Below are 13,143 nucleotides of genomic sequence, written 5' to 3'. Positions count from 1 at the left end.
AGAGAGGGGGAGGGAGAGAGGGGGAGGGAGAGAGGGGGAGGGAGAGAGGGGGGAGGGAGAGAGGGGGAGGGAGAGAGGGGGAGGGAGAGAGGGGGGAGGGAGAGAGGGGGAGGGAGAGAGGGGGAGGGAGAGAGGGGGAGGGAGAGGGGGGGAGGGAGAGGGGGGGGAGGGGGAGGGAGGGGGAGGGGGAGGGAGGGGGAGGGAGGGGGAGGGAGAGAGGGGGAGGGAGAGAGGGGGAGGGAGAGAGGGGGGAGGGAGAGAGGGGGAGGGAGAGAGGGGGAGGGAGAGAGGGGGAGGGAGAGAGGGGGAGGGAGAGAGGGGGAGGGAGAGAGGGGGAGGGGAGAGAGGGGGAGGGAGAGAGGGGGGAGGGAGAGAGGGGGAGGGAGAGAGGGGGAGGGAGAGAGGGGGAGGGAGAGAGGGGGAGGGAGAGGGGGGGGGGGGAGAGGGGGGGGGGGGAAGGAAATTTGTAATCAGCAAGGAAAAGTAAATTACAGAACTCATGTCTACAGCTCCCCTCGTTTGTTTTTTCAGAACAAAACCGTGTACATATACTCCCCTGGAACTCTGATATAAATGTTAGCAGCACTACTGACCCAATTCAAAATGTTTAGCTCCCTTGTATGATATCCACTTGTAAACTAATCAAAAGGCATTCATTACTTCACTATCAAAGAATCCAATTTGTATTTTGATGTATAATCAATATTTTCAAGCAATATTTTTCTTGAGAATATACCTTAACCTTCCTCCACAGAATTATTTTAGTACTCTGCCTCCCAAGTATCATGCATATGCCCATCAGTTAGGCTCAGTAACACTTCTCGTATTTTTTAACTAGACCTGTGAGCAAGTTCACTGATTCTTTTTAGTAGTTTACTAAAAAAGAGCAGAAATAATTCAGAGTTGCAAATAGCTTCCAAAACTTTTAAGCCAAAAGTGAAGGCACTTACATTGGGCAGCTCTTTTGCAGAACATCTTCAGTAACTGATTACAGAATCATAGAATCACTTACGTTGGAAATGACCTTTAAGATCATTGAGTCCAACCATGAACTTAACACTGCCAAGGCCACCACTAAACCGTGTCCCACATCTACATGTCTTTTAAATACCTCCAGGGATTGTGAATCAACACTTCCCTGGGCAGCCTGTTTCAATCCTTGACCACCCTTTCAGGGAAGAAATTTTTCCTAGTATCCGGCCTACATGTCCCCTGGTGCAACTTGAGGCTGTTTCTTCTCACACTGTCACTTGTTGCTTGGGAGAAGAGACTGACTCCCATCTCACTACAACCTCCCTTTAAGTAGTTGTAGAGTGCAATAAGGTTTCCCCTGAGCCTCTTTTTCTCCAGCTCCCCCAGCCGCACCTCATAAGATTTGTGCCATAGCTGAGCTTTTCTGGACACGCTCCAGCACCTCAATGTCTTCCTTGCAGTGAGGGGCCCAAAACTGAACACAGAATTCAAGGTCCTGCCTCACCAGTGCCCGGTACAGGGTGAAGTACGCTTCCCTAGTCCTGCTGACCACACTATTTCTAACACAATAGCAAGGTGGAGAGAATCCCTGTTTGCTAGATCTGTTGTAAGTATTAATTTTGCCTTAGGAAAAAACATGGGGATTAAGTGCAAGCCTGTTTGATTGGTAGCCCATTAGTTTGCAAAGAGTTTTCTGCCATCTTAGAGGGCAGAGTATTAATATATTCAGGCATTCTGTAGTCCTAATTCTTCACCAAAATGTAAGAGTATCATGTGTATCTTCTGTTAGTAGCACTTTGCAAGGAATGCTTTGGCCTTACGTATAAGAGTCCACTATTCATAAACCACAGTTGCATTATGCTTTCCTTCATCTTCCTTTGAGTTAATCAATTATAATTAGTTGATCAATATTTGTGTTCTCTTATAATAGTCCCCCAGGTGCATGAGTGCCAACATGCCCAGAAATTGCTCTTGCATATTTGTGAAGAATATGTATAATTACTTTTGAGAAAAGGGTCAAGACCTATTTGAAATATTCTCTACAAGCATTAGCAGGGCAAAGCTGTCAAAAAAAAAAATTGTCCTGAAAGAGGACAGATGATCTAATACTGCTTGTGAATTTTAGTGAGAGAAAGGATTCAAACTTCAAGTGCAAGGGTGCGGCACAGCTTTGATGGTGCCAGTCCTCTGAGCCACCCAGCTACTCTGGTAATAGGTTCATCGTTTTTATAACTGCTGGCCTATGGGCCATAACAGCCAAACCAAAAAGCCTGTTGTTAATCAGCCCCAGCAAAGTTTCCTCTTAAAAGACAAAACCAAAATGGTAATTTCTCTGAATTGCACTGTAAAAAGGAAGTGTAGAAGACTGTGTTGGCCACTAGATGAGGAGCTGCTGTTAGTCCTCCCAGTGATAACAGTTAAGCTGAACAGACACAAAACCCAGTAACAGTGACTTGGGGCTTATCCTCAGTTATGGCCCAAGGCATCTGGTCATCATCTTGTTTTCGCCTTGCTGGCTTATACAAAGTGAAAGTGGAGGGGAAAGAGGGCATGCAGCTTCTGATTCCACTGCCAGTAACCTCCAGCACCTGGAGCACGAAGGAGAAGGGGTGTTAACATGCTTTGCGTGTGCATGCAGCCTGGCACACCATGGCAATCCTGGGAGAACAAAAGCAGTATTAGGATTTCTGGCAATGGTGTGGCAGGCAATTGAGACAAACGATAAACAAAACTGTGGTCTAATAGGAAGAGGTTTTTCTGTGAAAAAGAACAGGAACCAGTGCTTTAGAAGAGGAATGAGTTACTCTAACATAGATTAGATTAATAGCATGGGGAGAGAAAAACGAACGTCCAAATGTTCTCTTTTCTAATTCACTCATCCACGTAGTTCTGCTTCTGAATTTTTTTATTATTCTTTCCTGACCTCCTCCTCTAAAAAGTAGCCAAAGAGCTCTGCAAAAACCTCCTTCCCTCATCTTGTTGCAAAAGTGCATGTTTCAATGCATAGTCTCTTCAAGTAATTTTTTTCAATAGTTACATACTAAAACTGATATTGAGTGACAGCAACCAGATGGGACCTGACCAAGACCCCAGAAAGGTGAAAAGAATGGTAACATACCAATTCTTTAAAAATACTTTGTATTTAAGGGAGTTAACTCAGGAGTGCCTTGCTGAAGTGACATTAGTTGACCAATTACATCCTCATCAACCCACAGAGTTAAAGGAAGTTTCAAGAAAATTCAAGTAACTTCACAGACTTTAAGGCATACAAAGTAAAAGAGGAAGGAAAGAGGGCATGCAGCTAGCTTCTGGTTACACTGCAGCATCTGGAGCACGAAGGAGAACATATCCCTCACAAGGGAAAGGCTGAGAGGGCTGTGACTGTTTAGCCTGGAGAAGACTGAGAAGGGATCTTAGCAGTGCATACAAATAACTTACAGGTGCGTGTCAAGAGGATGGGGCTAGGTGCTTTTCAGTGGTACCCAGCAACAGGACAAGGGGCAATGGGCACAAACTGCAACACTGGGAGTTCCTTCTGAATATGAGGAAAAACCTCTTCACTTTGAGGGTGACCGAGCACTGGAACAGGCTGCCCAGAGAGGTTTGGAGTCTCTTTCTCTGGACATACTCAAAACCCACCTGCACATGATTCTGTGCAACCCGCTCTGGGTGAAGTTGCTTTAGCAGGAGTTGGACTAGATGATCTCCAGAGGTCCCTTCCAACTGTGACAATTCTGTCATTCTGTGAATTTATAAGAGTTGACCTTTAAAGCATAGTGCACTGCTCAGGGAACTGTACCAGAGCTGTGTTCCTTTATACTATGCTACATTTTCAATCAGAGCCAATATGTGAAATACTGATATTTATAAATACGTATCCGTAAGTTTACATACCTGATATTCAAACACTGCTATCAGGTAAATGCAGACTCAAGACAGCATTGCGTGTGTTTAGAAAGTCCTAAGCTGTCTCAAAGTCTATCTTTTCGTCCTCTCTCTCATTTAGTCTCACATTCAAATGGTTCTGCTGTTTTTTACCTTTATGTGAAGACTCTTGTCTGTTCAGATGGACTCTTTAAGATGCTGAGCAGTATTGTAAGTCACCTTCCAACTACTGCAACATCTCTTTCTGCTTTAATAATGATACCCTTATCTTAGCCTCCCATTCGAATTAAAACACAGGGGTCAGGGTTTTAAGAAAATGTGACTCCATTTAGCATCATGTACTGAATGCAATTCTGATCATGTTCTAAGACACTTTGTTATACTGTGTTTCAGAGTGGTGTCCTATCTAGGAGTGGTGTTTGACACCTTGCCTAAAAAGGCCATCAGGGAAAAGCCATTAAGTACTTCACATTGTCTCTTCCCCTCTAACCCACTGACCTCTGAAACAAAGTTTTTCATACACAAAACTACAGCAGAAAGAGGCTGAAGTTCAATGCAAGAAAAAAAACAGGGGGAGTGGGAGACCCTGTCAATACACAGTTTGACTTTTGTTCCAGAGACTTTAGCTTTAGCAGCTGAAGATATTATGTCTCTATGAAATGAAAGAATTTTCTCGCTAATGCACCAGAGAGCAAACTGCAGCAGCTGACACCACGTGCACCTGTGCTGCAGGCTGGAGAAGCAGAGGTGAGGAAGAGAGCTGGGATAGGAACACTTAAATTACTGCAACTACAGCAGCAGAGCTCAAGTCACTGCCTAGCAGCAGAACAAGAAGGAGGAGTGGGAGAAGTCCCCTGGGGTCTACAGATTTTGACTTCACAGAAGAAGCAAGCCAGACTATCTTCAGAGCTCAGTAGCTTTCCAATGCCTTTTAAGGGTAAATTTATTATAATGAAAAACTCCTTTACAAAAATTACCTTATTCAGCTTTCCAGAACTCTGTCTGTGAAGGATTTAAAGCAGAAGGAAGTGTTCTTAATCCACTGGACAACCTGAATAAAGGGGGGTAAACAAGACCTCAGAGATCCCGGAAGTGGTTTTCAAGGCTTTGGATTGCAGAGCTCCGTGAGGGGAGAGCTCAACTAAGAAGTCTGCTAAAGGCCTGGAACAAACTGTGGGAACTATTAGCAATTACAAGTAACTGATTCAGAAGCAAAAAGAAAAAGGAGTTCAAAACTTCAAGGGGATATGGTATCAAGACAGCAGCACAGTCCTGAGAAGACCTCCACAAACAGGGGAAGCAATCTCTCAGTATTCCTTGGAAGAGTTTTATCAAGCACCCACACTGGACCAGTTTAATGCTTTATATCTACACAGCATGATGATATAGGTGACAGAAAGCCAACAGATCCCTGGTCCTGCAGACCAAGTAGCTGATGACTATTTAATAGACAGAAGATCTAGTTCTCACTGGAAGGGAAAGCAGATCTCATCCAGAGGACTGATGCTATAAGCAGATACTACCAAGAAACTGTGTAAAGCCAGAATCAGGAAAGCAGTAGGTCAAAAGTAACATCACAGCAGACTCTAGGAGCACATGACAATCCATTGGGTCACAGGGCTCATAAGAGAGAAATGCTCAGACAGTAACCAAGGGGGGTCTGACAAAATGCTATTGGCAGGCTGATGTAATGATGGTCCAGCCAAGTGGAAGCCAAGACACAGCACCAAGAAGGAAAACATATAATAAAGGAATTCCACACCCAGAGCAGATGCCCATAAACCACTTTGTATCCCTGAATTTAAGCAGAAGAAGAATTCACGACCAGGGGGAACAAATGTTTGGGTGAACTTAGCTTGAACAAGTATAGTGGAACTATATACAGTATAACTAACTACCCATTAAACACAAAGCATGAAGGAGTGAGTTAGAAAATCTTCTGTATCAGGATCCCAAGTGTCCCAAGAATACGCACATATACACGTCTACACTGAGACTTTTGATGCTCCCCTATAGCTCCAACTACAGGGTTCTGCAAAGCTGGGTGTCTACGGCTCACCAGGGCCTCTCTGGGAGCAGGTACCCAGGGTCAGGGCTCAGTCTTTGTGCAGACAAAAGCAGGAGCTGGAAATCTGCACCACAAATTCATATGCATGCTCTGTAACAGCACCTGACTTCCAAACAGAGCTGCAGGCTGGTCTTTCCATTAGCTCCCTCTTGAATCAAATTTAAACTTTTTGCTCTCATGCCTAAAACTCTACAGAATTATTTCTTTCCCCCACGCTCCCTTCCCTGGCAGCACAGAATCAATTCTCTTGAGAAAGCACCTGGTTTGCCATGAATCGACCCAATGTCAGTATGCATGCTTTGATTGATACACTCGCCTTTTCCCTTAAACAGCCTTGTGCTTTTTTGCAGCATAATCACCTTTGTCTGATCCAGATCATTCATTCACTGGATTTAAGCTTTCTTAAAAGCCCATACGTGTTCTCACAGGCAATAAAAGGAAATTAACTCTGCAGAAGAAAATTACCTGTGGTGTAGGTATCTATATCAAGTGAAATAATAATATACACACCTCACTATTGCCTTTCTCTTTCCCTCTGAAATAACTTGCTTGTTCAATAACATATGTAGCTAAACTGTTGGTGGTCGTGTTATGTTTTGATGGAGGACTCAGTGCACTTTTGGATGATAAAAAGTAACTAGTAGAAGCAACCAACATTCCAGTTAACTGATGAATTTATATACATCAACGTACAACAAGACTATTTAAAATAAGAAAATACAATAATTTACAATCATATTAATGCATACATTCATATTAATGTACTTCAAGACTATCATCCATGGTGGTGGACAAAAGGCTCTCTCTATATGATTTATCAGTTATAAAAATGGCATTTCTGGAGTTTATGAAATGGTCAAGAAAGCACACATAAGAGCTTACAAATGTCAAATCTGTACACTTATGTTCAAATGTTCAAGAGCATTAATTCTTAGCAGCACTGCTAAACGTTGCTCATTACAAAGAATTTCTTACCGGATCTAGGTTCTTAAAAAGAAGAATGTCCTTGCATGCCTCCTGCAGCCTGTTTCTTTGATCATCTGTTTTAGGATGAATAATCTGAGGGATATAATAGAAAAGCCTTTAAAGTGGTTATCATATAGTAGCACTACCTGAAGGACTGAGTTAATTCAGCTGTTTTATACAATATTTTGGCCATGCTTCATAACACTTCCACTTCAAAACCATTAGGATTTGAATAACACTCAATGATAACATTGTATCACCATAGCATTAGCAAGCAAAGCACTGCTGTATTTCAGCTAAGAACATCTTTACATTTGTAAAATCCAGTTCATTTCCGCAAGCCATTCGGATACCTTTATCCCAACTATTGCTGCATAAACATTACTCTAACTATTCTCTAATCATATTTCAAGCATGCACGTTTTATAAAAACCACCACTGTTAAATTTAGCAATTTGCCATGACTGCTTCCCAAATAATATTTTGTGAAATAGTATCTGTGTTAAATTTGTATCAGAAGTTACACAGAGTAAACAGCAGACTTGACACTATCCAAGTGAGCAAGAGATTTACTAAATTACTAATGTCTGGTTAATGTGAGTATCAATCAATTTGTTCACTCAATTCATCTCTTTAAAAAGATATGCTAGGTTTCAAAGCTGTGATACTGTAGGATAACCTTTTTGAACAGTTTTACAAGCCAGAAATTAGTTTGAATATAAACATTTCAACTTGTCTTAAAAGTCATCTTTATGCTATTTCATATTAAAAGCTAAGTAAATGCCTTTAAAAGGGTGATGTAAGTAAAAGTTCACTAGTTATTGCATTGTACATCTGAAAATCTTGGTGATTTTATAATTTACCTATTTTCTGCCTTATGAGAAATATTAGATAATTGAGGAAACCACTGCAAGATTATGAGGACATCAGATAAGTACTTTTAGGAGCAGGTGCTCTCTGGGCAGATTGCACAAAAATGTTTCCTTAACATGTACCAAAGGTGTGGTGATTTAGAATAATAGGTCAGGTCCTACATGGGTGACTCTTACAGAGAATTTTTAAATATTCCTTTAACATGAAAACCCAAGAGATTATTAAAGTTTATGATAATAAGGATTCTTTTGGCAAGGAATGGTAATGCTCGTTGCATTTTTCTTCCTAAATTTAATGTCTGAGAACTGGGGTTGGGGGGTGGGGGTGCAGGTGGAAAGTATTAAGTATTTGACTCAAAGCATTAAATACCCTAGATTCTGCGTCGTCCTCTTCCTCATCTGGATTGTAAGCTTCTGCACACACTGAAATTAAGAAAAAGGTATAATCTTAATTCAAAGAACAATACTGTTTCACAAGATTTACAAAACCAAAAATGCATTGTGTGGCACAGTAATAATATGCAGTAATGTAACACTGCATAGAGAACCACGGAAGATAGTGCTGGCTATATCAGGTCATGTCCAAACTGCCAGTGAAACAAAGCTACACTTGCATCATTTTTTGGACAAGTTTTCTGTGTTTTAAAGGACCTCTAACATACATTTCTCACCTAACCTGTTCTAAGTGATCTTACCTTACTATCAGCAATTTTTTTTTCTGATGTCTAAACTAATTCTTTCTTGTTAGAATTTAAGCTGTTCATACAGGATGCAGGGATCATCACATCATTCCCTTCATTTGTGAAAGTTCAAGGTGGTTTGATGGTTTTGGGTTTGTGGGTTTTTTGCATTCTGGAAAACTTTTCTCTGCTACCTATCTTTTACTTTTTAGGGTAAATAATTCTGCTTGTTAGATTTTTTCCTTACAGGTCATGTTTTTCAGCTCTCCAACTATCCTCAACGCCATTCTCTGACCTCTCTCCAATTAGCCCTATCTTTATTGAAGTGTGATGCTCAAAGCCAGATCCCATATTTGAGCTGAGCAGAGTACTGAGTACAACAGATAAATTACTCCATACATTTTGCAGGCCTATATATCTTTTTTGTCCATCCATACCTTTTTTGCAACAGCTTGATTATCGTTGCTAATGTAATATTCATGATCTATGTATCATTTTCAAAACCCACTGCTTAACCAGCTTCCTGTGTCCTGTACATAGTTACTCCACCCAAGTGTAGTACCATGTACTTAGACCTATTAAACATTACCTTATTCCCCAAGCTATTTCTCCAATGTGTCAAGATAACTTTCAATTCTAATCCTGTTCTCTGGCATCCTTCCAATCCATTCTCAACTTTGTGACAAATGCAAATTCAATAAGCATAGTCTCTAATACACAAATCCATATTATTACTGGAAAAAACAGAATACTGTCTAAAATAAACTTGTGAAATAACACATGGCAGTGAAACAGCAGTAGATGCTTGGGGGTTACCTTATGCAACCAGTTTTACAGCTATATCCCATGCAACTTACATTAAGACACTGCCTGATGTTCCCTAGCTTGTTTATAAGGGAGTCTTGTGAGACAGCATTCAGAAGTTTCTTACAGTGAAAACGTTGGGCATCTGCTCTTTTTCTTTTATGCACAAATTTTAATGCCTCGTTATAGGGTATTAGATAGTTCCAACAAATTCACACTGATTGCTGTTTGTTGCTTTCCTCCGGGTACTTAAAAAATGTTTGAAATATTTGTCTGCAATTTCTCTAGGAATAAAAGTGATCTGTAAATATTTGATAGGCCTCTTCCATCTGTAGCTTCCCCCCCTTTAAAGGATCAGTTTATCTATTTTTTTTTGTTTTTTCACACTCCCATTTTTCTTCTTCAGATTCTCCATGGTATTGCTAACAGGGCTGAGACTGATTTAGCCAATTCTTCCACTTCCCAAGTATAGTGTGCCTCAGACACAGCTAAGGTGCGAACACCTAACACATCAAGTACTCTCTGATTTGTCCTTTCTCTATTCCAGGCTGAGTTGTCCACATGCTCTTAATACCACTAGTAAAGACTGATGTGCTTCTGTTAAACAGTAGAGTAACACTCTCCTGAAAGATGCTTTTACCCAAAATATACTTCCAGAACAATTTCTGTTACTCCTCATGTTCTTTCTTGTACATAGTCCTTTCTTGTTCTCATTTTTTAGCCTTGGCTTCTTAGAGTATTTTTTTTCCCCTCTACATCTTTTATTATTCCTTTGTACTTGTTCTGAATAATCCAAAGTAGTTTTCGTTTTCTACATGGTTCCTTCTTGTGTTTGATACAAGACACTTGTATTTTAGACAGATTTTTTTTTACTATGCTTTCTGTCCTTCTCCTGTGCTGTCTCAATTTGCGTTTTTTCTCTCTTTACATTTTTTCAAGGAACAACCAGTTCCTTTAACTTCTTTTCTCCAGACTCCTTTCCAAAGAAATTATGCCCACAGTCCTACCATATCCCCTTGAAACCTGTTGTCCTGATTCTTTTACTCAATCTCTTTCCCTTCCTGAAATCTGCAAGCTCTGTCACCCCAGGGTAATCCTCACTCAAGCGGCTTCTGCCTTTTCTCTCCCTGTTCTTGAACAGTTTCTCCCTTAAGGTTGGTATCAAATAGAATAGTTTCCCCTTTGATTGCTTTTCCCACCATCTCATAATTTGGTCCTAAGTGCACTGCAAACCATGTTGGGCAGCTGGTATTCTCCTTTATTGGTTTCCAACAGATGACTGATTAATTAAAATCTCCCATCATCACCATCCCCTGTACTCTGTACAAGTGTCTGAACCCAATACACAACAGCAACAGCCTCTTCCTCCTCCCCGTCCTCCCACTGAGTCTTTGCAATGCCAGTTCAGTCACACTGTTGCTCACGGGTTAAGATTCCTGGTCCCCTTGTTTGTTCCCCATATCTCCTGTATTATTATACAAACAACTTCTAAAGTAGTGACCAGGTAGACGCATTAACCTCCTCATCACCCCATCCAATTAAGACTATTTCACAGCAAAGCATATCATTGCACGTATTATGCAGAGTCCCAAAGGAATGTCAGCTTTACAAAACCTGGCATCTTCAAAAATTTAAAGAAATTTGATATAAGTCCCTCCGGAATTGACTGAAAGATTCCTGTCAAGTTTACTAGGAAGTGGATTTAGTCCCAAATAATTACAGATGTCCACCAAAGGAAGTCTGCAATCTATTGAACAACTGTAATATTCTACCTCTACATAAACAAACTGTTCCTACCAATTGTTTTATGGTACTACAGTTACTTTAATCTTGTCTGAAATAGACTTCAGGGGATTTTATTTAAATAGCAACAATAATAACAAGCCAAGTAAGCACCATACCCCATCACAATGTAAATCACTGCTTTTTTTCAACTGGTATCAGCCTCTGTGCCCTAGTGCACTTACCTGCACATGGAGTCAACAAATCTGTATTACAGTACAGTGTGCTACTGGGTGTGTGAACGGTCTGTCTCAACATGAAGCACAGTTACATCCTGTCCTTACCTCCGAAACATGAAAAAAATCATACAAAACACGAATTTAATTTGCTTTGATACTGTAATCCCAGAATTGACAGCTCTCAGAGAGCCCGGCCGGACATTTAACAGTCTTCCAGACCAAATAAACTAAATTTAGCCTCATCCATGCCCATCCTGAATCATCTTACCATTCCCTTTCACCTAGCCTGAAGCAGGATCAGTCCAGAAAAAAACATTCTTGAGGTCTTCCGTGTCATCTAGTGTCTTTGCTCTGATTTCACTCTTCTCTGCTAGAAGCTAATTTCAGTCAGTCTTATTAACTATTGTCAGCAGATGCCTTTATCAAATACTTCTTATCACTGACTATGGGCAATATATTTAAGAAGTGCAGTTTGTTCTGGCTAGTGCCCATCTGCCCAAATTTTAAAATTATTTATTCTTATCATCTGTGATGAGAAACTTACTCTTCTGGTTAAATTCCATACATATTTTGCCTGGGCCTATCTTTTAGCCATAATCAAGGATGCAGCTTTCATTTGGGCTGCAACTTATAGACGGCTCTGCGGAGAAGAACCTGGGAGCCCTGGTGGACAGCAAGGTGCCCTCGTGGCCAAGGAGGCCAATGGGACCCTGGGGGGCATCGGGAGGAGCGTGGCCAGCAGGTTGAGGAAGGTTCTCCTCCCCCTCTGCTCTGGTCTGGTGAGGCTGCACCTGGAGTACTGTGTCCAGTGCTGGGCTCCCCAGTTCCAGAGAGACAGGGAACTACTAGAAAGGGGCCAGTGAAGAGGATTAGGGGACTGGAGCATGTCCCTCACGAGAAAAGGCTGACAGCTGTGACTGTTTAGCCTGGAGAAGAGAAGTCTGAGAAGGGCTTTTAGCAATGCATACAAATATCTCATGGGTGAGTGGCAGAAGGACAGGGCCAGGCTATTTTCAGTAGTGCCCTGTGACAGGACAAGGGGCAACGGGCACAGACCACAACACTGGGAGTTCTATCTGAATATGAGGAAAAATGTCTCCACTTGGAGGGTGGTAGAGCACTGAAACAAGCTGCCCAGAGAGGCTGTGGAGTTTCCTTGCCTGGACATACTCAAAACCCACCTGCACACAATTCTGTGCAACCGGCTCTAGGAGAAGCTGCTTTAGCAGGGGTTGGACTAGATGATCTCCAGAGGTCTCTTCCCACCCTGACCATTCTGTGATTATACCAATGCTGTGGCTCTGCAGTTTTAAGCACGGAATTTCCTTTCCTTCCCTGCTTATTTCAGTAGCCTGTCTTACAGACTTTATTGTCTAGTAAGACATTACTTTCTAAGGGCACACCAGCAGGTGTGGCATGGGAAAACATGATACATTTACTTCTGTTCTTGAAATAGGGTCTCTGATACTACTGTGGTCCGCTGAATTTCATTACATGTACATTGGGGTTTGGCACATGAGAATCCCTATGATGTAAACCATCTAAAACTAAATGAGATGCCTCTTATATAGACATCCACATCTGCAAAAGCCATCTAGATTCCAATTACAGTCAAGAGAAGAGAAACCAGCACATTTAAGAAATTATTCATTTGACCTGTATTACATGTCCACATTGAGATGAGATTAATTAAAAATGTAACTAAATGGCTGAGATAAATCCTATCCCTCTTCAGATGACTGTGCTGTAACAAGCTGCAAGGCTGATCCCCCACTTCTCCATTTCGCCCATATTTCTTGGGAAACAAAGAAATTAATCATCTGGTGAGGACAAGCATATGCAATAGCACACTTTCTTTATTCATTTCATATATGCCAGGGAGACAGCCTGTGGTCCTCATCTCCTTTGTCTAACACTAGACCAGCACCACAGAC

General features: G+C 41.5%; 1 protein-coding gene across 3 annotated transcripts in view; it reads right to left on the bottom strand.

Moving 5' to 3' along the window:
- PRKAR2B (protein kinase cAMP-dependent type II regulatory subunit beta) overlaps positions 1-13,143 on the bottom strand; it is a 90,509-nt gene that overhangs the window by 15,849 nt on the left and 61,517 nt on the right. For all 3 annotated transcript variants that reach the window (XM_055808881.1, XM_055808879.1, XM_055808880.1), the window contains exons 3-4: positions 8,135-8,187; positions 6,902-6,985 (exon numbers count right to left, since the gene is read on the bottom strand). In XM_055808881.1, coding sequence (XP_055664856.1) covers positions 6,902-6,985; positions 8,135-8,187 — 137 coding nt within the window. The remainder of the gene's footprint in view (positions 1-6,901; positions 6,986-8,134; positions 8,188-13,143) is intronic.

This window comes from Falco peregrinus, chromosome 6 (assembly GCF_023634155.1).
Source record: "Falco peregrinus isolate bFalPer1 chromosome 6, bFalPer1.pri, whole genome shotgun sequence".
NCBI lineage: Eukaryota > Metazoa > Chordata > Aves > Falconiformes > Falconidae > Falco > Falco peregrinus.
The sequence above is the reverse complement of the archived record's forward strand: the minus strand, read 5'-3'. Positions and strand labels throughout refer to the sequence as shown.